We start from the raw sequence: 24,906 nt of genomic DNA, 5'->3' as shown, positions 1-24,906 counted from the left end.
TGCCCTACCAGAGACGATGATGCGCCCCTGACTGTGAACTCCTTTGTGAGACTGTTATGAAACAGGGACAATAGGAAGTCATTGTGTTTAGATGAAGTTGTTTGGACACTGTTTTTGTGAGAAATGAGACAAGAAACTAGGCCCCCACTGTTTGCAGCAGCAGCCACTCTAACAGAGAGGATCTGGTGCGCCCACTGGCAGGAAGGGACTCAGACCTTGACCATTCCCTCATGCTGGCATGCTATATTCCCACACCACCGTTTTCCCAAGCTTTGCCCCTGTGTATTGCTTATTCTAGAGCACAACAGGTGCAAAACCTCTCATTCTGCTTTGGTAATCTTTTTTTCCCTCTGTGTGAACATATAGAAACAATCAAAAGAGGTGCTGGGTAGAAAAAATTTAAGCACTTTCTCTCTTTCTAGCAACTTCAGGGGTGCCCAACGTACTATGTGCACAGGGGCATTTAAAATATATGCTGGTCAGTGTATTGCTGTGCCTTCCTTAGAAAGCTGCGTGTACCCAAGGATTGTTAGCACTTGTATGTTTTGCTGTGCCACAAGACAGCAGCAGCAAAGGTATAAGTTAATCTTACCCATCTGTGGAGTGAAGTGTTACAGAAGGAAGTTCTGCGTGGAAAAATCTATGGCCCTGAAGTCCACCCTGATGCTAACTTCTGCTCTACTTTATTAAAATCAATGGCTGTCCAGGCACTGTAAAGCAAACAGTTCCTGGTGATGTGACATCAATTGCCAAAGGAAAGGAAATGCCTAATGAGGTGGAAGGTATAGTGAGAAAAATCTAGCTTTCTATTTCATCCAGGCATCCCAGAACTCGAGCTGTGTGCCACCCTTAGTCAGCCATCCTCCTATTTACATGAGCTTATGCCCAAACCTGGCTGTCCCTTAATGCAGGTTTTAAACCATATTGTTCTCTCACTTCACCCCAGCAAGCATTCATAGCAGCATCACAAGACTTGACAGTTGGCTGTACTAAACCTCTGGTAAGAATTGTGTTAAAAGTCACATTTAAAATCAGATCAAAGAGAAACCTCATAATGGTGGCCGTGGCTTTTCCCTAGTGAACCCACCTGAAGGATACAAAGTAGAAGGAGCTGCTGAAAGTACACCAAGGTGAATGGACCCTGTGAGTCCTCACTGTACATGGTGTACTTTAATTTACAGCAGCACTTCTAGTTTAGCATAAATTACAGCCTGTAGAGAGGGTGTATAAGTGGTGACACGAGCAATTAATGATTAAAGATACTTTGCAACTTGTGAACAAGAGTTAAATTTAAGATTTACAGGTTGGTTTGGCGCTACCTTAACTCTATTCCTCCTGCAGCCAAAACAATGAGCTCTGTTTAGATCTTTAGGTAAGTTAAGGTGTGGGGAGGGAGCCACTGTCTTTTACTACATTAGCTCTAATAATGAGGAGAAAACCAGGTTATTTTTCAGGCACACAAAGTCTACCTCTAAGATGGTGTGTTCTTCAAGCTGTCCCTCTGAAGTCAGTAGAAGTGTGCATTTTATGTAAAGTATATTTATGAATGTCTCTGAGACTGAAAATTTGGGCTACGTTAGGAAGGGAGTATGCATTTGCACAAGGCCAACACTGCTCTTAACTGGCTACTAGACACTATTACCGTACAAATAATAAATCTTGTAGTAAAATTGCAGTGAACAGCATCTGCCTGTGCTCATCTTGCACAACTTTCCCTCCAATCATTGGTCAGACCACTGGATGCTCAAGTCCAGTGGGGATCCAGCCCAGGGGAACTTACCTGGTTCTCTTTCAGAGTTATCTGTCCCTGTTCCTTGCAGCCAATGAATGTCCTGATGCACCTGTAAATCTTCTCATCGTGTTGCACTCTTTGAACAAAGTTAGCAGGAAAAAATCCAGTTCTATCATCAATTTTCCCCTGTGGAGGAAACACATTGATAGAAGATTGTTAACACTAGTAACTTTAATACAAGTTCAGTATTGAAAATAACATATTTTTCCCTTTGGAAAGAAAACAGATATAAAATAATTAGCACATACCTTCCACCAGTCTTCATTGGAGTCTTCCAGAAGAGTGATCATATCCCCTGGCCTGTAATTAGAAGAGGAATAGTAGTTAAGATGACTTTTAATTGTTATGCTGCATCAGCAATTCCACAGCAATTCCACAATTACCTTCTAACAGGAAGGTGGTCCTTTCTTGGTCATTTTATCTGAGCATTTGCTGCAGGTAGACTCAATGACGCAGCAAGGTTTTCTTCAATCATACATGGTAAAGTGGAAAGGAAGTCTCTGTATATTTGGGCTAGACCTTTATTTTGAGACAACATCTGCAAACTGGAATTTTTGCTTCCTGTTTAATAAGAAACTGTTTAAAATACAGTCCCTATTTGTTACAGGCATTATCTTGTTACTTCAAGACATTTCACATTGTTGGGACACACCACTTTATCATCTGTGTTTTGAAGCTGTGATTGCAGAAGGAAGGCAGCAGGAAAATAGTTCTATTTAACTGACAAAGGCAATTAGTCAGCAGGGATATAATTCTGCCCAAGAATGTCTTTTTGATTTGAATGGGACATATTTACCTTTATAATGTGTGGTGCAAGGTTGTAATTGCTAAGTATCAGCATCCAGCTGACTAGTTCCAAAGCAGAGCTAGGAGAATAATTTGGCTGGAAATGCTAATAGCAAAATGTGCTAAGCTGATTTTGTGCAGGTAGTTGAACAGTTATTTGACCTCCTTCCCCCCATTGGTGGCACTTCATCAACGTTATTATGTAATTACAATAGCGCCACATTGTAGAAAGTAAGCGGCAGCCCATTTCCAAATGGATTAACCTCAGAAAGCTCTGTCCGCTTGATAACAGGCATTTCTTTGATCTTAGTAAAATTAATGGTTGACCCCTAATTATTCAGCTTTCCTTGCATTCCCTGTTAGGTTCACTGTATTGTTGAGGTATCAGCACAAGAGCTTGCAAATGCATCTGGAGCATATAATGGATAATGGGTCCAATTTAATGGGCTTTTTCAGAGCACGCATAGAAGATGTGGACCTGTCCAGGATGCAGCTAGAGGTGGGGACGGTGGTGGGCTTCTTTGGTCCACTTTCCAAGTGGTTATCATTACTGCTGACAACTGGAGAAACAGGCACCTGGTCTTCTAACACTACTCAATCTGAACCAGAGTTTTCCAGCTTTCAAGCAAGAAACACCAAAGGCATTATCAATAGGGCAACAGGTTAAGATTTTCCTGAAGCCCTCCTCAGGAAGCTGTTCCAACATGTTTGGAATAATTAAATGTTGCTGAGGTGAGAAAGGAGGCTAGAGAAAAAAGACAACTTATTATCCTGGTGGTAAAAGATTTCTTCCATGGGAAAGGACATCTGAATACCTTATTCCAGTTAAAATTTAATATAAAACACTTAAAGCAGTATTGAGGGAGCCCATCTTGCCATTTCAAAGTGAATAGGCTGCGACACCATTGGAACCCCTACACTGCAAGCAAGAACACTTTCAACAAGAAGGATTTGGAAAGCCCCATCCTCCAAATACCCTTCAGCCTGGTTATTAAAAAATAACTTAGAAAATATAAATTTATTTGGCTGTCAGAGAAAGATGGCAACTGAACCTAAAGTCTCTCCATGTCAGTGGTCTGAGCACTGAGATATTTAGATGTAAGACCTGCAGATTTTGCTTATGATATTTTTTAGCACAGGACTAATATAGATGTCTCTAATCTCCTAAAAGGATTCAAAATAGAAGTCGCAGATGGACATATGTTACTCTTGCTGCCTATACTTAGGCTGCTAATCCCTGAAAGGGGGCAACCTCCTTGGTGTTTACTACTGGTTGAAAACATTCTCAGGTCTCATCTTTTTCTTCTGTAAATCACAACCCTGGATAAGTTGTCTGCTCTACGTCAGTGCTCTAGATTTCAGTAGGTGGCAAGATAGGTGCTCATCAGCCCTAAAGTGGCCAGGCAACCACTGATGATCATTGTAGGTCCCTTCCAACTACTTCTATACTATTCTATTCTATTCTATTCTATTCTATTCATTGCAGTGTCCGAAACGTGGGGTTGCTTGTCTCTTATATTGTAATATAAGGCCAACTCTTAGAATAAGCATATTACTGCAATGTCCTACTTGGAAAACCTGACTGGCTGCTCCTGATGTTGAGGAAGAAATCAAGGTTGTGGTAAGTACTAATTGCTGCTGAAATCAGGGCTGGCACCTCTCCACTGCAGTAATCTGCCACCCGTTACATACCCTCAAAGGTGAGCTGAGATCTCCAGAAATCTCCCCTAACTCTTCTTCCCAGCTCAGGTCCTTCCCCTGCTATTTGCCTTCATTATGTTAGGGCTGATCAGTGTCTGGCTGGTCCCTGACTTAAGTTCCCAGGACAGTGTTTGTCAGTCTTGACAACATTGCTATGCTGAACGCATCTCCAGCAACTCAACTATGTTAAATGAAAATTCATGCAACTGAGCTGAATCCTGCCTGGCTCTGCAGTGACCAACAACATTACTAGCTATTTGGTATCCCTTATGAAACAGTGTTAACCCATGTATTACTGAATTTCTGGCCATGGGACAAACAATGTTGCTGTAGCTGAGCAACACTAAGTCTAAAACCTGGCCGGTGCCTCTGGAAAAAGCCTGTTAGGCATGACAGTCCAGGTTGCAGACCACAAGCTGCTTTTTCCCCTAATATGAGGGACAGGAAAATTTTGAAGAATGATGTGTTTTCCGGATTGCTCTGTCTTGATGAGGATGGTAGTACACTGCGGGTTTGTCTGAGGGGTGTTCCTCTTCATGGAACAAAAGTGCTAGCTGGAATACACCCCTAAAGGAGCAGGATGCAAAGTGGAATCCCTCAAGCAGAATAGCTGACAAGTTGCGCTAAAGGTCACCACACCCTGGGGTTATTTCCTGAAGAGCTGACATTCCTAAAGTAATGATCAGGAAATGCCAGCAAAGCAGAGTGATAGGGAAGCTTGTAATTTCTGCCTTACATCTCACTCATTAGTTCTAGAGCAATGGGAAGGCACAGCTGGGAACAGGAAAAAGGCTTTCAGTGAAGGAGATGCTAATGAGAGGGGCATTACTCTGGCAGTTCCCTAAATTCTGTGGCATGTGCACGATTATTTTGATATAGGGGATACCTTGAACAGAGCTGACACATTTTACTACAAGAGCTCTAGCAAGACCATGCAAAATGTGAGTAGCATGAGTCAAACTAATTGCACTAAAAGAAAAGATGTCAAATGCCATGGGTCAAATCAATTAACAAATATTTTGGGGCTGTACCTCATCTCCAGGTCTTCATTTTCTTGTGGTACAAATTTGTACAAGGCAACATAGGTGTTCATTTGTAACATGCTTTTATAAAATGGTCCCTTTAAGAAAAAAGAGAAAGAGAAAGTTTAAATATCTGTCCTGCATAGGAATTTGGTTCACTTTGTTAGAGACTGAGGAATGAGGCCTGATCTTCCAAGAAATGAGCCAGAATCATCTCATTGCTTTCACACCTTGGAGGACTATGGCCCAGATACATTACGAGCTACTAAGGCAGTAACTACCTTCATTTAGAAATAAGATTCTTTGAACCCCAATATCAAATTCCAGGCTTCCAAAGAACAAAAGCAGAAATCTGCACAAGTTGGTCTTTCTGGTTAGATCTTAAAAATGAGTCTGCCTTTTGCTCTCTGTTAATGTATGACTCTTATGAGCTCAGTAGTGTATTACTGGTGTTGTATAAGATGTCTATTATACAGTCCTCGTTACAGATGGACCTAAAGTTGTAGAGTTGCAGCCACAGGTCCAAAACAGAGTGTGGGAAAATCACTTTCTTAAACAGAAAGCTGCTTGCGCTGGACTTCCCACAGAGAAGACTGGCTACCCTCTCTCCTCACTTTCTCCACTGGTAATCTGAAGAAAAAAAAGCACCTAAAACAAACCCCAAAGAATTTTCCAAATCAAACCTATGATTTTTACATTACTGCAGTTCTATTGCAATGACATGGCCTCCACACTGGATCTTTTGTGTTAATATTATCAATTTGTAATAAACAGAATAACATAAAAGGGACCATAATGGGTAAACCAAAGAGCCACCCAGTCCTGTATATTGCTTCCAACGGTGGCCAGTGGCCAAGAAATGGTGTAAGAACGTGACAGTCAGATATCAATGCTTCTCCAGAATAGTGCCGCAGCAGACCTACTCAAGGTCCTTAGCTATCCATAAAAACAAGACTTTTATATGACTTCCCATTCCCATTCCATTCTCACAAACTTTGTGCCCATACCGGGGAATGTGTACTTTTTGGTTCTTCTCCAAAGTGTTCTGTGCCATTTTCGGAGTATGTAAACACTGAAATAAAGCAAACACATGACATTTTAGGAGTAGTTTAAGACTATTCATCTCAACAGGATCACCTTTATTTTGTTAAACTCTTCCCTTTCCCCTTTACTTTCTTTGATCACCTGTGCTCTCCTCTGAACCCTTTTACACGCCCAACAAAACCACGTATACCACTGGCACATGGCACAAAACAATCTCTGTCCTGAAGAATTTACAATCGTAACAAATAAACCATTTTGATCGGATGAATATACACAAGTACGGCACTGGGAATAGAACCTAGGTTCCCTAATTGCATTACTATTTAAAGTCCAGCGGCCTTTTCCTCACACTGAATGCTGTATGTTCATGTTTAGAATGAGCAATATTTCCGTTTAAAAGCACCTGCAAAACCCAATGACCATATATGAGCAATACTGAGGGAACTCTGTATCCAAGAGCCCTTCTTTCCCCTCTTCGATCCTCTCTCTTTAGACGTATGATAGTCTTCTTTAATCCCTCCCTCCAGTAGTCCCTGCCTGGGGGGCACTAGATATGCTGCCTCTCTCTCTGATTTTACAGGAGGTACCTGAATTGCTTTCAAATCAGGATGGTTATCTGAGACACAGGCCCGTATGTGTGAAAATTTGCTTCCAAGTTACTAAATCAGAAACTCACAGAATTAGACAATGATCACAGCACCTAACATACCTGATATCTAATCAGTAGTTTACTGTAGTTGCTTCATGATGTGACTGATGCCTGTCCTCAGTTATCTCCCTAGAAAAACCACAGTGGCTTTATTACATGGGCTGAAATCGCCCTTCACATTTTAAGAATTGCCTGGCGTTTCTTGCTTCTGGATAGAACCACCAGCGTGTTCTCCCACCATTTACCTCTGCAGGTGTTTCGAGCAGAAGGTGGATTTTGTAAGTCTCTAATGATTTGGAAATCTCCAAAATGGTAATAAGTAGAAGGCCGATTGAGTGCATTTTCTTTTTGTTTCTCTGTGATACAGTTACATGTGTTCAGGAGAAAGAAGGTGCCAGGGAACACCAAACTGCTGAATTTCTTTCCCCCTCTGTTCTTTCACTTGCTCACCCTTTCTTCCATTAACACTTATGTCTGTGTCTATTCTACACTGTACATGGTAACCACACAAAGAGTCTTTGAAGATGTTTTATGAGTGAAATAGTAAGGTTCCTTGAGACTGTACTTACTTAGACATTGAAAAAATGTAGTGTTCTTGTAACAGAGGAAAGAGAGCTAAAACGGCAGCCACAGTATGCACGAGAAAGATTTTGTACAAAGTGACATGCATCTACAAGCACACACAAGCACATGTTCTCCAACAAAATGTAAGACAATATTATTGTCATAAAGTCCCAATGTGTGAATGCGAAGACAGTATGTGAGCTGATACCTGCAGCGTTTAACCTGAAAATGCCCAAGTTGTGTCCAGGTGGTCTGACTGCAGCTGACCTGGGGGCCTCACTGTGCTCCTCGCCAAGTCCTGTTGTAGAGGGACTCTGACCCTGCAAACTGTCACGAGCACCAGAGGGAAAACCTTAAAAATAAAACTAATTTCGTGTATCTTCTAGTATAGAGGTATACCTATACCTCACATCCGTATAAAGGGGTGGAAAATGCTGCTGTTACAATCTGGCAGTATTTAAGTCCTACTCAAATTACTATGCTTTGTTTTTTGTGTCCAGAGGAAAAGGAGTTAGGGAGGCAAATAGAGAAAGTTCTAGTGAATAATGAGGTGGGTAATCAGGAGCATTCTGGACTTGCAGAAATTTGTTCACCAGCTGAAGTGAAAGTATTTTAGTATCATGTTTGGAGTAATTTCTGCTTGGTGACAGAAAAATAAAGTGGAGTCACTAACATACAGCCTTGTGAGCTGTGGAGCTGACCCAGCAGGCTGGGAGGGAGATGGACTGTATCCTTGTATTTTCCAAGAAGTGCTCACCAAACCTGGGTTTGCAGGGAGGACACCCCATATTTGACTCAGGGGGAAAGTGCTCAAATCCGCATTGATAACAGGCTCATACATGTCACTTAAAGTACATTTTGGCTTGCAGGACTTCTGTTACAGATGGCAATTCACAGCAGTGAAAGAGTATAACTGGTTTAGAGGAGGCGGAAGGGCTGGAAATTAGGTATGTCATCTTACAGTTGTAAACTAGGAAGCTTTGCTTCATAGTAGGTATGCCAGGGCCTGAATCTTCCCTTGAAGTTGTTGTCATAAAAGTCTATAGGAGGGATTACGTGGCCACACATGGGCTGGGTCCCTTCACCCTTCTGCAGGCTGTGGCTTTTCTGCTGTTTCTCTTTAAGCAAAGAGTCTCAAATGTACATTTTCCTAAAATCTTATTTGCAGGAGACAGTTTTGTAATGAAAAAAAAAAAAAAAAATAGAACTGGAATGGACCTGATTCATCAAGGCATTAATGTGGAACTGACTGCTAAAAAGGCAGTGGACAACTGAGGAAAAAGGAATGGTGAATCACTCTGCAACAATATTTTGAATTTACTGTGTTAAATTTTTAATCTCTGTTTAGCTCATGGTCTCTGGATCTTACTAGGAGGCACTTGAATGTGAAGGCCATAGAGGTATGTAGTTCACGTCTGCACACAAGAGAAATCCATCTATTTTCATATTTGTTTGCCCTAGCAGCAGCAGACAAAAAAAAAAAAAAAAAAAAAAAAAAAAAGGCAGGGATTTTTACAGTCTGAAAAGGATTTTACCATTTCCATAGCTTGTGCAAACAGTGTGGGCAGTTTATTAAAAATCTACCAAGGGGAAATTTTTGGAGTGACTGATGCATAATTTATACTCTGAGCCTCTGAAGGATGGATTGTAAAAAAGCCAGTGCTGATCAAAGGAATCGTTAATGTGCCGCAGAAGTTATTTGGAGGTGTGACACATGCTGAGTTTTTAAACTAATGTCTTTGAGTAAGTTCCTTGAATGCCTCTCAGTGCATTCAGTGAATACAGATCTCAGAGAAAAAAGTTTCTCTGGGTTTCAGAAATGAAACTACTGATCGACAATGAAATAAAAAGTTATCCAAAAACTCAAACAGGGCCAAATTAATCTCAGGTGGGCAGGATTAAACAATGTGAAACAGACTGAATTCTTTATCTTTAACCAGGTCAGGTCAACTTGCACTCACAAGACAGAACACCCCCGTCCCCCCAAAAAATTGTCAGGAGAAAGCAGATAACGTAGATGGGATGTTCACAAAATGAGACAGAGGAAATGGCTGAACACAGTGAGGAGAAGTGATAGGACCAGGAGGGAAGGAAAGGAATAAGGAGGTAGCATAAAATGGGAATGGACAGCTGAAGCTGGCATTTCACCTACATGAATTGCTAGCAGCATGTAAGGAGCACTAGGGGTGCTAGGAAGAAAGCTATGTTCTCTGTGATTTATTTTTGTATTGTACTCTCATATGAGAGTCAGCAAAGCAGCCTTCAGGTTTAGGTGCTGCTTGAGAAGTTGCTCTGCTGGTTTGGGCCTGAAGTTTTGCTTAGTGTTGCAAACCCCTTTGTACTTATTGCTTCCCTCACCATGACTGAGTTCATCAACAGGGTCACGAACACCATCCCTCAGTGGCTGAGATTTCATTACTAAGCTCTCAATTGGTATGATGGTCTTGAAATCCCACCATACCAATGCTGTAAAAACATTACTCTTGTGCTGCAAAGCAGACAAAGGAATTGGGCTATTAATATTAGTGGGCATATACTGTAGTTGTATGGAGAAGCTGCAATTATAATCAGGATTCATTGTGTTGGATATTTTACAGACATATGGATATTATATGATTCATTTCCTGTCCCAAAGAGGTTATGGTATATAGAGACATGGAGACAAGTCAAACGTATGGAAAAGAAAGAATTATTTTTTTCTGCTTTGCCAGTGTGGAACTGAAGCATGTTCAGTGATTAGTCTACAGTCATGTTCCTGAAGCATAAGAGATAGGAAACGGACCTGAACCTTGTCCAGTGTCAGGTCTGGACACAACAAATTAAGAAAACTGGTGGCTTGGACTTCATCTGAATGGCAAAAACCATTCCCCAAATTCTTGCACCAACTACCTGCCCCACTCACCTCCCACTTTGAAAACCAGAATGCTGCTAAAGCATGGACATGCCATAAAAACCCATCTGAAGTAGGTTGTACACAGGCCTATACATCTGAAGATGCTATCCTGGCCTGGCAGCACTCACCGCTGTTGCTGCGTTTCCTGCTTATGTCAAGGGTGCCTGCAGAGCTATCGCCTTCCTCAGGAACTTCTGCCAGGTCAGCTGTCTGCAGGGACAGAAAGAGCAAATGAGATGGGATAAGCCAGAAAAAGTGAGTGATGAGGTGAAAAAAGACCACGCAAGAGCCTTTGGGGAATGCACTAGTTGGGTGCTATCAGAGCAGAGCAAGTCAGGCTAATGGGATTGCAGAAAACACTGTATCTGGTGATGCATGACAAATATCTACTTCACAGGGAGCAGTGAAAGCCCAGAAAGAACTCCAGACCAAGTTTACAGTCTGGAGTACAAAAGATTTCTTCAGTATAAAGTGAAGTGAAAGTTAAGGAACAAAGGACTGTGTTAAACAGTGTGGTTCTCTGTATAAAATAGAAGGGACTTGGGGGAATTTGTACATCCTGCAGGTATACTAAATAGCTATCTACCAGGGAGACAACATTAATTGAAACTATTGACAATTTATTAACCCTGAATACATTATTCAGTATAATAACTGAATGTAATGTAAAGGTGATTTTAATTCTGTTAACATGCTGTGAAAGAAAGAGCTGGAGTGTGATAGAGGTGGTGAAGTCAGACTTTAAACATCTACCCTCACTTTCTTTTCAAACAGTCATCTGGCTGGTATGGTTAGGGAAAAATGAAACCCAAATGTTGTTGTTAGAATTACTATGATTTCTTATTTGTACCATGTTAATGTCAATCATGATTAGGGACCCATTGTTCTAGGGTGCAGGAAAACATGGGATGACATAATCTCAAGCCTCAGAAGTAATCTCTGCATAAGGCACCAGATTCCTTGGTTGGGTAGTCAGCTTCTCCATGTATAGCCTGACAGGAACCAGGAGCTGCTCCAAACAACTCTCTCCAAAACTGAATTTACGGAACTTCAGTTTCTCAACTCTCCACACGTGACTTCTTTTGGGTAAAACATCTCTGATAACCATAAAACCCACAAACATTGAACTCAAGTCAGGTGCCCTCTCTAACCTGCAAAACTGTAAATCCTTATAGGCTCCTAAGCTTTGTTTATTTCTTGTTAACAGTATTTTAAGACACACGGAAGGATTTAACTTCATTATTCCATGACACTTTACAATTATACTGTACACATAGCTCTGTCTATTGCCTGCATTACTGGAAGAAAAGCCAAATGAGGAACATTCTCTGCTTTTGTTCAGGGAGGACAAAATCGGAATTGCTTTATAGATTTTTATATGGTTTTTTTCCTTTTACTAGTGTTGACAACAAAGTTTGTTTTAGAAAGTACTTTGACAATTTTACTTCCCCTGTCTAGTAATTTCCTAGCTACTTCTCCATCCAAGGATATTAATGAACAAAGAGGTTAAAAGTAGATTTATGCCACAGGTATCTTGTGGTTATCTTGTTTCCCTCATTATTTTAAGAGCCTTCTACTTTACTGCTCTGTTATGCCTTATTTTTAGACTGAGCCTTTTGCAGCAGGTCACGCTTGTCTTGCTGCTTTCACAAATGGGTCACCCCTGGATGAGAAGGCACTGCAATAGCAATGTTAACATGGAGTCAGTGTAGAGCGTATCTAGGTATTTCTAGTTGCTGGGTAGAGAAGGGAAAGACTGGCTTTGTTGAAATAATAAGTCCCAGGTATTTTTCAGCTCATTGCTACAGCATGTTCCTTAGTCTTCATAGACTAGCTTCATAATTGCTGATTAGCTTCCTATTTTGTTGGGTACTGCTGCATAAGGGATGTGCAGTGACTGTCTTTTCAGTATATACCTCATCCAAGACCTCCTGAAGTAACCTCAGTTACCTTCAATGATTTTTCAGTCAAGAGCTGTATGACAAATAGTCTAATAGAAATGATAGAGGTACAAAGCTGCTTTTGCGAAGATGCGATCCACTAATAACTAACAAGAACTGCAATCACATTTACATCACCTCAAGTGACTTTCTGTATAAATGTGGGTTGCAGAAGCACATTTTTGAAGGAAGCAGTAGGTAGTAAATCTGGAGCATATGGCCACTTTCTTTTATGGGAAATGCAGAATCCAGGCTGAAAAATCACAGTGGGTGTGTCCACACTGCTCAGTCATGTTAAAAATACCTTGGCTAGGTCAGAGCAAGACGGTTATCTCTACTCTGTGCAGAGACACAAACTGCAGTCCTGGAAGCTTCATGGCTGTAGAAGCAAGGCAGGGCTCCTAGGCTAGTTGCCTTTGCTTTTAACTACCTTCAGCAGGAGCAGCTATGCTGCTCTGATCCAGAGCTAGCCCTTTGGCAGCTTGGACACCACTTGCGAGGTGAAGTAGCATTCCAGGTGTCACCACGTCCATGGTGTCCCTGGTTTGGTGACATGGCAGAACCTTGAAGCGCTCCCCAGCTCCAGCTGTAAGCCTCATAGCTGCATTGCTGCTTCTGCTTTGAGAGGAGCAGAGCAGCACAGAAGTGAGGACCACTGGGGAAAGGTCTTAGTCCCAGTGCATTATTAACGGCACATGTGCTGCTAGCTCACACACTCCTGTGCATTTTTACCTGGGTTCTAAGGGCTCTGTGTCTCATCACTGGTCAGTGCCTGCTCCTGGGTCACACATCACGGTTGTAAAGCTCCATGGCCCCATCATTTGGATCAGGATTGTGTCCACCCCTCATTTTTATCCTTGTCTCAATCCACAGGCTTGCACTGGCAGAAGTTATGGTTTCACTTGTCTAAACTCTAACGGTTTCTGTTTTCTGTATGCCGACACATGCTATGTGCTGTCTCAGCCTCAATACCCTGGAGAAATTCCCATAATGAACTTGCATTCCTCATTCTACACCCACCCCCCACCTAGTTATGATCAGCTCCCTAGGGCAAGCTGACACAGCATTCATGATTTCTGTGCTTGAGTTGCCATTCATAATTCAAAAGAATGCTATATTGATTTAGAAAGCAATAATTACATTTGTAGAACTTCTGTTTCAAAGTAAATTAAATAATTGAAAGAAAAACTGTAATCACAATGCGACAGGTGGTAGAGTCACTCTGGGTTTTAAAAAAGAATGGAAATTACCAAATTCTTTTTAAGGCACAAACAAAGGTGGATAGAGGACATATCCTTTAATAACTCCCTTGCAGATTTCACTTAGTTCTTGTTTAAATCTGTCTGTTTTCTTTCCCATCTGACACAAATGGATGTCTGTTTAAAGGCCACCTATGCCACCTGAGGTTACAGTTTAGCCGTATGAGTGAGCATACATTTAAGTGCCAGGGAAACGTTGTACCAAACATAAACAGATATTAGCATAAACAGATATTGGCACAACTTTAAATTAAACATGTAAGTATCTGCTTTGAGGCCTGGAGACCAAGCCTCATTATGTCTTTGTGCCTGGTGATTTTTACACTGAGGTGAGTGCAGAAGAGATTGTCAGATAACGTGGGTCTTTTTAGACATGACAATCAGCTTTAGCCTCCAGTGTACTCAGGTGTGTGTGGGGGTTTGGGTTTTTGTTTTCGGTGGGAGTGGGGAGAATCTCTCTGAAAAAAAGAGAGCCTCAAGCATAGGCTTAAGTGCCTGCTCATTGGAGGTGAAACATTCTTTCAACACCATGAATGAGCTCCTCATTTTATGGGTCCCAATACTGTTGAAATAACCATTTCTGTAAGGAAGAAATTGGTAATTGTTACTGTTGAACTAGGTGTGGATTTAGCAAAGGCAGGGCTAAGGGAACTATCGTTTCCCTTGTCCTCCTTCTCCAGCTCTTCTGCCATTGTCCTGAAGTACGAGACTTTTATGATAGGAGAGAGCGAATGACAAAGATTAACATGACGGTGAAAATCTCCCTGTCTGGATACAAGCAGCTGAGCACATCTGCCTATATTTGGGGCTTGGAGAGAGGACCCCAAATCTGTGATGCGTCCCTCCTGAGTCCACCCTGGGCAGGGGTGGAGGTGCCAGTCCATTGCCTTGTTGCAGTAGCAGTGGCTTAATTTTGGCTGGGCTTGTACTGTGGAGCTTGTACTTTTAAATCTAGGCTCTGAAGACTCCAACCCATTGCTATCACTTGTATGAAGGGTAAACGCCCACCATCAACAACAGGCAGGATGCATCTACTCCAGCATGACAGTTTAAATATCTCTGTTCTGCTTTTACACAGGTATGCAAAATCAAAAGAACATAATTTCCTTTTCCAATCCAATAAAAGAATATTATCCATTTAATTTGTATTTTTCTCTTTTTCTCAAGAGTCATCTAAAAGATACTTAAAACCTGAGTTTGCAAAAATAATGTGTTTTCTGGTCTCATTTTGTAAGCTGAGAGTGAGATTTATTTTTTTTTTTTACAGTTTGAAATACAAGTTTTGTGAACTCTGATACAAACTCCTATGAATATCTATTGCTCCCTCAGAAAGAAAATGGAAGATAGATGTGGGATACTCACAGAGTTTCTGTTGGGAGAGTCAGACCCACTTCCAGAACTGCCCTTTTTGGTTTTCTGGGCTAAGGAGGTCCCAAAGCGGAGAGTTTCATACACAGGGTCAACCTTATTTCCACAGGCTGCAACAGAAGGAGCAAAACATGCATCAGTCCCTGGAAGATACTCCTGGTCATGTTCCTGCTCCGCTTGGAGAAACACCTGCCTCTACCAGCATGGTGGGGTGTACGCTTAGACACAAGTTGAGAGACTATCCTGATAAAAAGTGTTTGATGAATTTAGTGGAACTGGCTTTTGCTAGCGATTTTCTGCTGCCTCTCTGCTTCCATAAAGATCATCCTCCCCTCATACAGGCTCTTTGGGTCCCTGCCATTGCCTCGTCTCTCTTTATCTGCCATACTCCTTCTCTAACCACCACTGATGCTGCCTACGCTGAGGTAAGGAAGACAGAGTACCAGGAGGCTTTAATCCATGTTTGCTGCCTGTTCCTACCACTGACCTCTTGGATTGCTCTCAACAGCAGATGCTTGAAGGAAAAAACCCTGCATTGTGCCTGACCATCCTTGTGGTATGGGTGGGCCATCACCTTTATCCATCTATCCTCAGAGTGCTCCTACTTGGCTGACATGGATAAACAGGATGGCCTGGATCTTCCTTGAAAGGTACTGACAACCCCACTGTGGGGCTTTATGGCATCCAGACGCAGGTGTGAGTAAGTACCTGCCTGTTGGGAATATGCTCCAGGTTGCTCAGATCAGTGTAGGCGTAGCCAGAAAGGCCACCACCCCCACTGACATATGTCCATTCAATTCTCACTCCCACTCTCCCTCATAGCTGGCCCCAAAAGTCATCTCCCAAGGCAGAGAAATGGATGTCTTCAATTGGCATGAGCAAATTCAGTTCAAATCCTCTTCTACATACTGCATTATTAGACCTCAGCCTCCCTTGCAGTACAAGGTGGTAGACATATAGAATACAGTACATTTGTAGCACTGTGTAGAAGGAGGGAAATTTTGGCCAAAGTACTGAGAAAAAACATGGGATTTTGAATTTTGATGAGAGCAAAGCACACCTCAGTTTTTAGCCAGAGTTTGTTCAAAACATTTCTATTACTTCTGACAAAAATGATGGATGTTTTTTAGAAAGAGAAACTTAGATGAAATCCATGTAATTAACTCCCCCCCCCCCCCAACTGCTGAAAACAACAATGTAAATGTCCTCAGACAAGTAATTTTAAACTGACTGCCTACTAGTAGTTGCTAAGAGGTTGTATGTATGGGGTTTTGAGTGAAACGCACAATAAACACACCCTCTCCTCTTCCAGCTTTGTATCTTTGAAGTGGTCCTTTCCTGAGATGGCAGAAGGACATCCAGTCACCGAAAGGAGCTGGAAGGCTGCTGAGGGTAAATACCATGGCTGGAAGTCTGCCGCTGCTGTTGCAGAGCACTGCCAAAGGGAGACTGAAGGGAAAAGCAATCAAAACCTACCAATAGGCATCACTTCTTTGATGCAGCCAAACTGTTCATGAATGAGGAGTGGTGAGCTGTAGTACCGTCGAAATCCCTTTGGCTGGAGGGAGAGAAAGCAAAAACAAGTGAAGTGCATTGCTGCCATGATTGATGTAGTAGAAATAACCTCAGCTCTTCGGCTAATGGCGTAACAGTGTGGTGAGGCTGGAAATTTGCCTCCTGTTGTTGAGTCACTGTGGGGTTTAGAGATTAGGGGTTTATTTGATTTTTTTCCTGGAAAAAAACAATTTCTCATATTTATGTGGAAGGAGGGGCTCATTTTCAGCTCCCCTTTTTCTTTTGTCTTTTACACAAAAGCAGCACTAATTAATTGCAGCAGAAGTGCTGAATCGTTAGAGGTTCTGGGAAATTTTCCTCTCCCTTTCTTCTTATGTTACGTGAATTTGCATTGTTTTGGATTTGCTAAACACACGACTACCCTTCCCCACCCTAACTCCAAACCCTCATGTTCCCATGTATGCATTTCCAAAATCCAAGGAATTTAGAGACTTTCTATAGGTTTTTCTAAGGTTTGCTGCTGACTGACTGCTGCTTCCACTGCTTTTTTGTCTTGTGAGGTCAGAAAACTCCCCAAGCCATCACCAGATGCCCCCTCAATGTCCATTTGTAGAGAAATGCACTATAACAACTCAAGCTATACCATTAAAGAATACCACAATATGGCCAATAATGGTGCCTTACACCACTCTAAAAACCATTCCTAGAAGGTTAAACACTTTCTGTTACCTCTCTATTTACTATCTCAGCCGGCAAGTATCTCAAAATGAAAGTGCTAACATCGAAGTCTTTGGAAATGCCCTTCAAGGTATTAAAGATTCACAAAAGGTCTTTCAGATTTCTAATCTTTGCAGGCTGTGAGAACTTTCAGTCACAGTGAGAAGTGGAAAAGCCTCATGGAGATGCACATATTTTCCATATCTTATGTTCTGTATTCATGAAAAAATGATAGTTCAACAACTAGTTCTTTTGCTAATGAGCTGCAGTATAGATTGAGAAGGAATGAGGAGACTGATAAATTTGGTTTCTTACAGGAATAAATTCCAGATTCTCCAGCTTCGGTTTGCCCCCAGACTAGACTCAGGCATAACATGAGCCCATAAAACTCCTGTGAATTTGCTGGATGTCTTCCTGCTGTTAATTTGGACTCTACTTTTCTGCTTTTGTAAACTAGTGACCACAAGACCTGAGGCTGGAATCAAGAAATGTGTGAAACAATTCACATGATTTAATATTTGGCTTGTCCAGGGCTTGCAATGAGGTCATTCAGCTCCACACAGGCCAACTTCCTACACCCAAATGCCTCACACTAGGGCTACGATTATGGATTAAATGCATAAAGATTTGCCTCAATAGCTTTCACTGAATACTCTTGGAGAGGAAAGATCTTTCCAGAGAAAAGTGGGATTTCCAGCCCTTTTGAAGCCAATGCTTGCATCTTTTCATCGTTTAACACACTGAAACTGTTTGGTTTTAGCTCATATTTGTCTCAGGTGCCTTCAGGTTGCAACAAATCTAAGAAAGTCTGAAACATGAATATATGTATTTGGTTTTCATATTCCAAGTGGCCATTTTTCCAAGTTCTTTTTCCAAAAGAAACCAAAAGAACCATATTCCCATAAAAGTCATCAAGTTGGGTTAGAATAGTCTCAAACACAGTGTCCTGCCTCTGCCAATAATGAGAATTTGCTGCTCAGAAGATGACCCAGGTGCTAAGGAGCTGTGTCCATACAGGGACAAGTCTCCTCCCAGCCTCTCCTACTGAAAGATTGCTTCATACTCTGTAGTGTCTCACTGTGAAATATCCTTTGGTTTTCTTTTTAAGATGAATTATGGTTTTTCTTCAAGCCCTAAGAGTGGAAAAAAACAATAAAACATAATTTGAAGGATTTTTCATTTGTTAAACTCCATTGAAATATTTTGACTCATTTATAGCATTCCTTGAGAGACTTACACTACAGCAAGCACAGTTTAAATCAAGGGAATCAATTCTGTTATTTAGCTAAATTTGGATTATGTAACTGTATTTTCACATCTACAAAGCAGACCAGATTTGTGCTTCATTTTTGTTCGGGTTTTTGTGTGGTGGCAGTAGCCCAAATTTATAATATGGTGCCACCTGGCTTTACTTTCCCCCCCTCAGTAAAATGACCTGGTGTCAGTTCTGCTAATGCACCAGCTAAATACCAGCCAGTGGGTCAGGCACACAAAGCAAGTGGCTCCAGTACAAGCTGGTGCCTCCCACTGCACTTGCTGCCCTGAGTTGCTCACTTACCAGCTTGCCCATGCAACGCTGTTGTCCAATACTGTCTGCACACTTGTGGTGGATGCTCATCTTACAAGCCTTACAGCGCAGGCCATGTTTAGCATTTGTCCCTGTGAAATGCACGGAAATGATTTAATTAGACAAAATCAATAGTTTCCATGCATTTAACGAATGACCTGAGAGAACTGATGGGGAGGTCAGTTGCAGCAGAGTAAATATTGACAGTGTTCTTCGCCTTGCCTACTTTTTTTTGTATACATTTATACATGCACTTTCTTTACAGCCTCTCCATTTTAGGCATTTCTCCCTGAGGCTCTTTCCTAGGCTATTGCTGCCTTTAGATATATGTTGGATTATGCTCTGTTGTATGATAGTCTTACCAGTGATGTCTCTGCCTCATCAACATCAAGGAAAATCCCTTTGCAACTTTGAAAGGGCTTGGCAAGGGAGCCGTGCACGGCTGAGGAAGCCACTGAAGGAACACCCAGGCTCTGGAGCTGCCCTGGGGAGCCAGGCCATCAGCGGAGGGCCAGGTTTTGCAAGTGAGAGGTAGCTCCATGGGTGTGTGAGAGGGCAAAGACAGCTCCCTTACCATTGCCCACCCACGTGCCGAGGGACTGCTGCTCTCACCTCCTTGAGCCGGTGCTCAGAGGGTGCAGAAAGGGCTCCTTGCACATCCCTGAGTGGGGCAGTGAGGATGCCATGGGTCTGACCTTGGTCTCCACCACCGGCAGTGGGAAAGTTCAGTGCTGCTGGTAGGGGAGCTCTGGGAGAAAGTATGCCTTACAGAAGCAGACTTCTCCCATTTGGGCAACAGTAGTTCTGCATTATCTTCAATGTGGACCTACTCTTAAATGACAGAGCCAAGACTGTTTGCTTCGAGGCAGGAACAACCACTCTTACTCATACACCTGTAAGACTTCCTAAACTATGCAGAAGCAGTTAAGCTGCAGCAACTCTTTTATCCCCACAGGACTTTATAAATGGAATGAGTAAACAACATGTCAGTTAATTATCATCTACTGTGAGAGTGAGTAAGAAACAAGGTAGTAAAAAAACCCCCCCAAACTCTTGACATTTTAACCGGCTCTCATTAGTCAGACATTATAGGACTATTAGTCAGAAGGACCCTGCATCTGAAAGTACTCATGTAGCTCTTGGTTTTTTGAGTAGTCAACGCCATGTACATGCTGCTGACTTCATTCAGTGAAATGCTACGTCTGAAAAAAACACTTCAGGGAAGAGCTTATCAAGTCAGTGACAAAACCCAAGACTTGACAGGACCGCTTTCAGGGGACGAGGTCCCTGAAGTGGCCACTTTCAAGCCAGATAGAGGCAGGCTGGAGGAGCCGGGGGTGGTTGCAGTGAGCCAGGCTCAGACCTTTCACTTGTGCGCTTCCTGTAGGACAGGGAGCTGACATCCTCCCTGCCTTCCTACTGAGACTGCTGGAGAGATGGGGAGTGAATAGGATTGAGTGTGGGGTGCACCCTGGGGACTCCCATGGAGTGGGGTCAGCGCCTGCTCCCTGCTTGTTGCCTGCCTACGTCCTCTCAGCTGAGCCGATGCACAGTGCCTCACTGCTCGGGTACGTGCAGACATCTAGTCTCATTCCTGGGGTCTTCTTTCCTAGTAAACACAGGATTTACTAGAAGAACGCATCCCTGTTTTCTTTTTTTTTTTTTTTTTCCTGCATGGTTGCACTTGGATCACTGTGCTGTGAGGATTTTTGCAGTTATATTTTCTTTTCAATAACACATGCTCAAACCAATATTGACTTGTGTGGCTTTGTGCTTTTATTACTGATGATGAAATGCTAAATCACCCTTCCCAAGGGTTAGCAACTGACACTGTGAGAAAACAGGAAGGAGGATGGAATGAAAAAAAGGAAAATGACATCATACTTTGCCTATGCAACACGTATTTTAGAGTCAGTGCTTACACTGGGTCTAATTCTCCTCTCACGCTGGTCTGTACTGGCATAACTTTTACCTTCTTTACAAAGTTGTTCCTGAGATCCAGCTGAAAAGGTAGTTGGTCTCACAGTCCTTTCTGCTGGCTGTGTTACGCTCTTCCAACCATTTTAGTGTTAACATTACAAGGTGGATATTGGTCCTTACATGTTATGACCATGTGATCACAGAAGATACACAATTGTCAATACAACTGTGCATACAAATGATGTGCAAAATGAATGCAAAGTATCTGTGCTACTTTCAAAAATCAAAACCCAGCTTCTTCAGAACAGAAATCTGTGGTCATTTGAAAATGAATATGACAATAAATTACAAAACAGCAACACTGTATTTCTATTGCTGAATGCCATTTGTTACCTGTGCATAGGTAAGTAGTGGCTTCAAGGAGAGGAAAAGTATTTCAATCACACAGTTGAGTCTACAAGAAGTCTTTGTAAATCAAAATGAAATTCCCTATAACTACCAAAAGCTTCAATCTTTAATTCATTGTCATTTCTAACTACTTGGTTTACTGTGGTTCTAGGCAGCTTGGAAATAATTTGCATCTATCTCCCTCCCTCTCACTGAGGAATAACTAAAGGGCTTAAAGAAGCAGCATTTATTCTGTATTTACACTTAACTACTGTATCTCAAGCTCTGAAAAAGGCATTTCTACAAGCCACGTTTTCTTTTTTCCCCAGGATAATTTCTTCTTCTTCAGTTTCTGATCTCCATCACACTAAATCAAACCTCCGCAGAGAATCATGGCTAAGCTATTTCAAAACTGCGTGCCAGAGATTAGACAACTACATATTAGCAACATATCTGACCCAAAAGTTCCCGAGATTCAGAACTGAGGCACAGCCACAGCTCACGTTATGGAGAACGGATCCACATTCAGTACAGGTGTAAATGAGACCAGGGTTTGACCCGTTACATCAGGTTTTGGACTCCGATGTAAGCAAGCCTGTTGACTTTGCAGTTACCTGAATAGGGCTGGTTTTGGAAGGCATCCTGGTAGTTTGAAATGGGGAAAAAGCAGGCAGAACATGGATCTTGCAAACAAGTTATGTAAAGCTGAGTGAGTATGGTCAGAGTCCTAAAGTCATGCTGGTATAAGAGAGGTATTTCATCATGCCTAAAGTAGTGGCACAGGTTATAGCAATGTGTTGAAACATTATTTGCCAATAAATTCCCCCCGAGAGCATAAGAAAGCTAGGAATTTGGTCTGAACATACATTAAATAGTAGAAAATAAGTGGTATTAATGACTAAAAGTAAAAAATGACAATAATAGCAATAATAGTAATAACACCACCACCACAATAGGGCAGACTGTTTGAGGGGAATTAGTACCATTTCACTTATCTGCCATAGGGTACCAGGGCTTGTTTGAAGTTGAAAGCCTCTCTGTGGTATGCTTATTCCGACTGGGTTAATCTTCCTGTAGACTGAAGCATGGGAAGGGGAAGAGTAAGGAGATAGTTCGTATTTGAGATGGCCACAGCAGTGTCTGGAGAGGGGAGTGTTCCTGCAGAAGCAGTGAGGTCTGGGATAATAAAACACTCTCCTCAGGGACTTCTGCCCAACATACTCTGATGACCTGCAAGCCTGACCATCACTGTCTTGTTTGCTTCCTGCCCCTCTAAATAGCTGTCAGCCTGATTGCAGCCTACCATTTATTTCCAGTAGCAGATATTCCCCTATGCCAACCTCAAAGCACAGCTAGAAACTACTGGTATAACGTACTCTTAGCTCACCTGGAATCGTTTCAATTTGTGGTGGATCAGAAATAGAGGAACTAAACGCTTAGCAACTAAGCTAAAGTTGGAGTACCCTATCTAGTTTTTTCTCTGTTTTTTTTTTTTTGTTCAAAGTGGGAGTAGGCCAACAGCTTTGGTGGACTCTTTGTTATTACCTTCAAAAAGTAATCATCCCTCTCACCCTCTTCTCTAAAGACCCTTACTAAGGTTACTTACTTAATCCGTTAAATGCTGAGCATGCCAGAACAAAGGTTCTGCTCATTCACTTTTTGATTGCAATCTATGGATGTGATTATCACTATTTTTATGCAAGACATGCTACTTCATTCACTGAACAGGGTGGCCAGTGTTCAATGAATGGGCAGCTGTATTCAATACTTCTTTTTTACTTTCATTGGACAGTGTGTGTCCTTAAGCATCATTTCTTGAGTACCATAGTAGCCTAATTCCAAATACAAGGTGATTAATAGCCTCATGGGCTTTCCTGCAGACTCACTATCTTTGTCTCTTTATGCCCTGTGATACGAGTACGTTTGCCAAAACTTGGATAGGATGGCTCCCATTTGAGGGACTAATGGGTAAAACTGTCAGAGCTGTTACTAATACAGCACTGTTTGGCCCAGATGCTGGCATTTGAGCTGTAAAAATTGCAAGCTGCTAAAACTGGGTGTTTAGAATGGAAAGTATTGGACATGTTTAGCTCACTCGTAGTGCCCATAAACAAAACATAACTGTCAATGTATATGTCAAATTCATATAGGAAAAAACCACTCACACATACATTTGCACATTTGTCCTCTATGTCCTAATGTATCTATTAATTATCTCACAGTCTGTAAAGGCTAGTATGCCTTTTGCAAATGAAAAGCCAAAACTGACAAAAGAATCAGTGTTTCACTGGAAGCAAATGAGGAAATTTCATGTCAGGATACCTGAGTAGCTCTTAAATTTACAAATGAGGTTCTGCCACAGTCATTTTCTTCAGATACCAGCTAATGCATCCAGACACTCGGCACTGGAAGGACGCATTGTTTTGAGAAGCAGGTCATGTTTAATAACACCTTGCTAGAAATACTCTATGACTGGGTCAGCTCCCACTTGAATATCTAAACCAGTGGCTAGGTTTTCCAGAACAGCTACAGAAAATTAAATCTTAAACTGTTCTGATAATCTGACCTTAAATACTACCAAAAGGACACACTGCATCACTTTTGTAAATCTAAGCCTTTTTTTGGAGGAAGCATAAATGGAAACAGAACTCCTCAGTATAGGTGTATGGAAAGATCTGGAGGCAGGGACAGAGGAGACAGGGCAGAATTTTATTCCTAGTTTTTATGTCTGTCTCTCCTACAAAAGTAATTTCGTTAACTACTCTGCATTTCAGGAAAGTGACATTTATCCTAAGGAATGCAAATGAGAATTATGTTTATCACACACATGCGAGGGGAACCTTTATCATCCTCTTGGCCAGCACAGCTATGGCCACAGCACTGTTGGCTGAAGCTTTTTGCCTGTTGTTTCAAGACTCAACGTAAGATTAATAGCTAGAAAGGGAGAACGAGCCTTAAAGCCTGGAGAAATTGGAAAGAAAACCGCAAATGTTGGTAACAACATGACATTATGCTGACTGTATAAAGATAACTATACTAGGCACTTACGCGAAAGTTAAAAAAAAAAAAGAGAGGATGAAAAGATTCAGGTCTATAAAAAAGAGAAAGAAGAAGGGAAAGAGACACAGAAAGATTGTCACTTCCAGCTAATCCAGATATGATCCAACCACAATTTTTTATTGTTCCAGCTGAGAGGAACATGTCAGTCAGAAATTGTTTTGATTTTAAAATTTCATAAATAAATACATTTGAAATTACATATTTTCCATAGAACTTCAACTTCTGCTGTGGGAGGCTGATAAAAATAATGAGTGCCTTGCCCCTTTCTGCCCAAGCGCATTTGCAATTGTCACCAGAATGTTGTCTCCGTGCCAGATTTTATGGGAAATGAGAATTTTAAGCAAGCTAGGCTAGTACTGTAGCAGTGAAGGTTTTAGGATGTCACCTTAGCAGGAGAAAGAAAAGTCCCTGAAATGGCATTGGTGCCCCTGCAGTCGTCTCTAAGCCTTTGCACAACCTCCTCTCCCACCCCATTCTTCTTTTTTAATTAATTGCTTTTGCGTAAAAGCTCTGATGCTGGAAGGGAGACTGTTTTTAAAAATCCCCCTGTGGCTACTTCCCACCCCTGGGGCTGGCTGCTGCTGGACAAACACTCACCCTCCTCCTTCCCCTGCTCCTCCTCAGTTGAGAGCGGTGGGTGATGAGAACAACATTTTCTACGCAGGACATCCACACCTTGAAAGTTAAAAATCTTGAGCTCAATCCCCCCCAAATCATTAGGT

General features: G+C 41.8%; 1 protein-coding gene across 2 annotated transcripts in view; it reads right to left on the bottom strand.

Moving 5' to 3' along the window:
- The window catches only part of STAC (SH3 and cysteine rich domain), a 75,073-nt gene that overhangs the window by 10,036 nt on the left and 40,131 nt on the right, over positions 1–24,906 (bottom strand). For both annotated transcript variants that reach the window (XM_049817130.1, XM_049817131.1), the window contains exons 3-10: positions 18,809–18,909; positions 16,495–16,576; positions 15,013–15,128; positions 10,580–10,661; positions 6,309–6,373; positions 5,311–5,399; positions 2,041–2,092; positions 1,781–1,918 (exon numbers count right to left, since the gene is read on the bottom strand). In XM_049817130.1, coding sequence (XP_049673087.1) covers positions 1,781–1,918; positions 2,041–2,092; positions 5,311–5,399; positions 6,309–6,373; positions 10,580–10,661; positions 15,013–15,128; positions 16,495–16,576; positions 18,809–18,909 — 725 coding nt within the window. The remainder of the gene's footprint in view (positions 1–1,780; positions 1,919–2,040; positions 2,093–5,310; positions 5,400–6,308; positions 6,374–10,579; positions 10,662–15,012; positions 15,129–16,494; positions 16,577–18,808; positions 18,910–24,906) is intronic.

The sequence above is a fragment of the Accipiter gentilis genome, chromosome 14 (genome assembly GCF_929443795.1).
Source record: "Accipiter gentilis chromosome 14, bAccGen1.1, whole genome shotgun sequence".
NCBI lineage: Eukaryota > Metazoa > Chordata > Aves > Accipitriformes > Accipitridae > Astur > Astur gentilis.
Note: the sequence above shows the minus strand (reverse complement) of the source record. Positions and strands in the feature narration are given on the sequence as shown.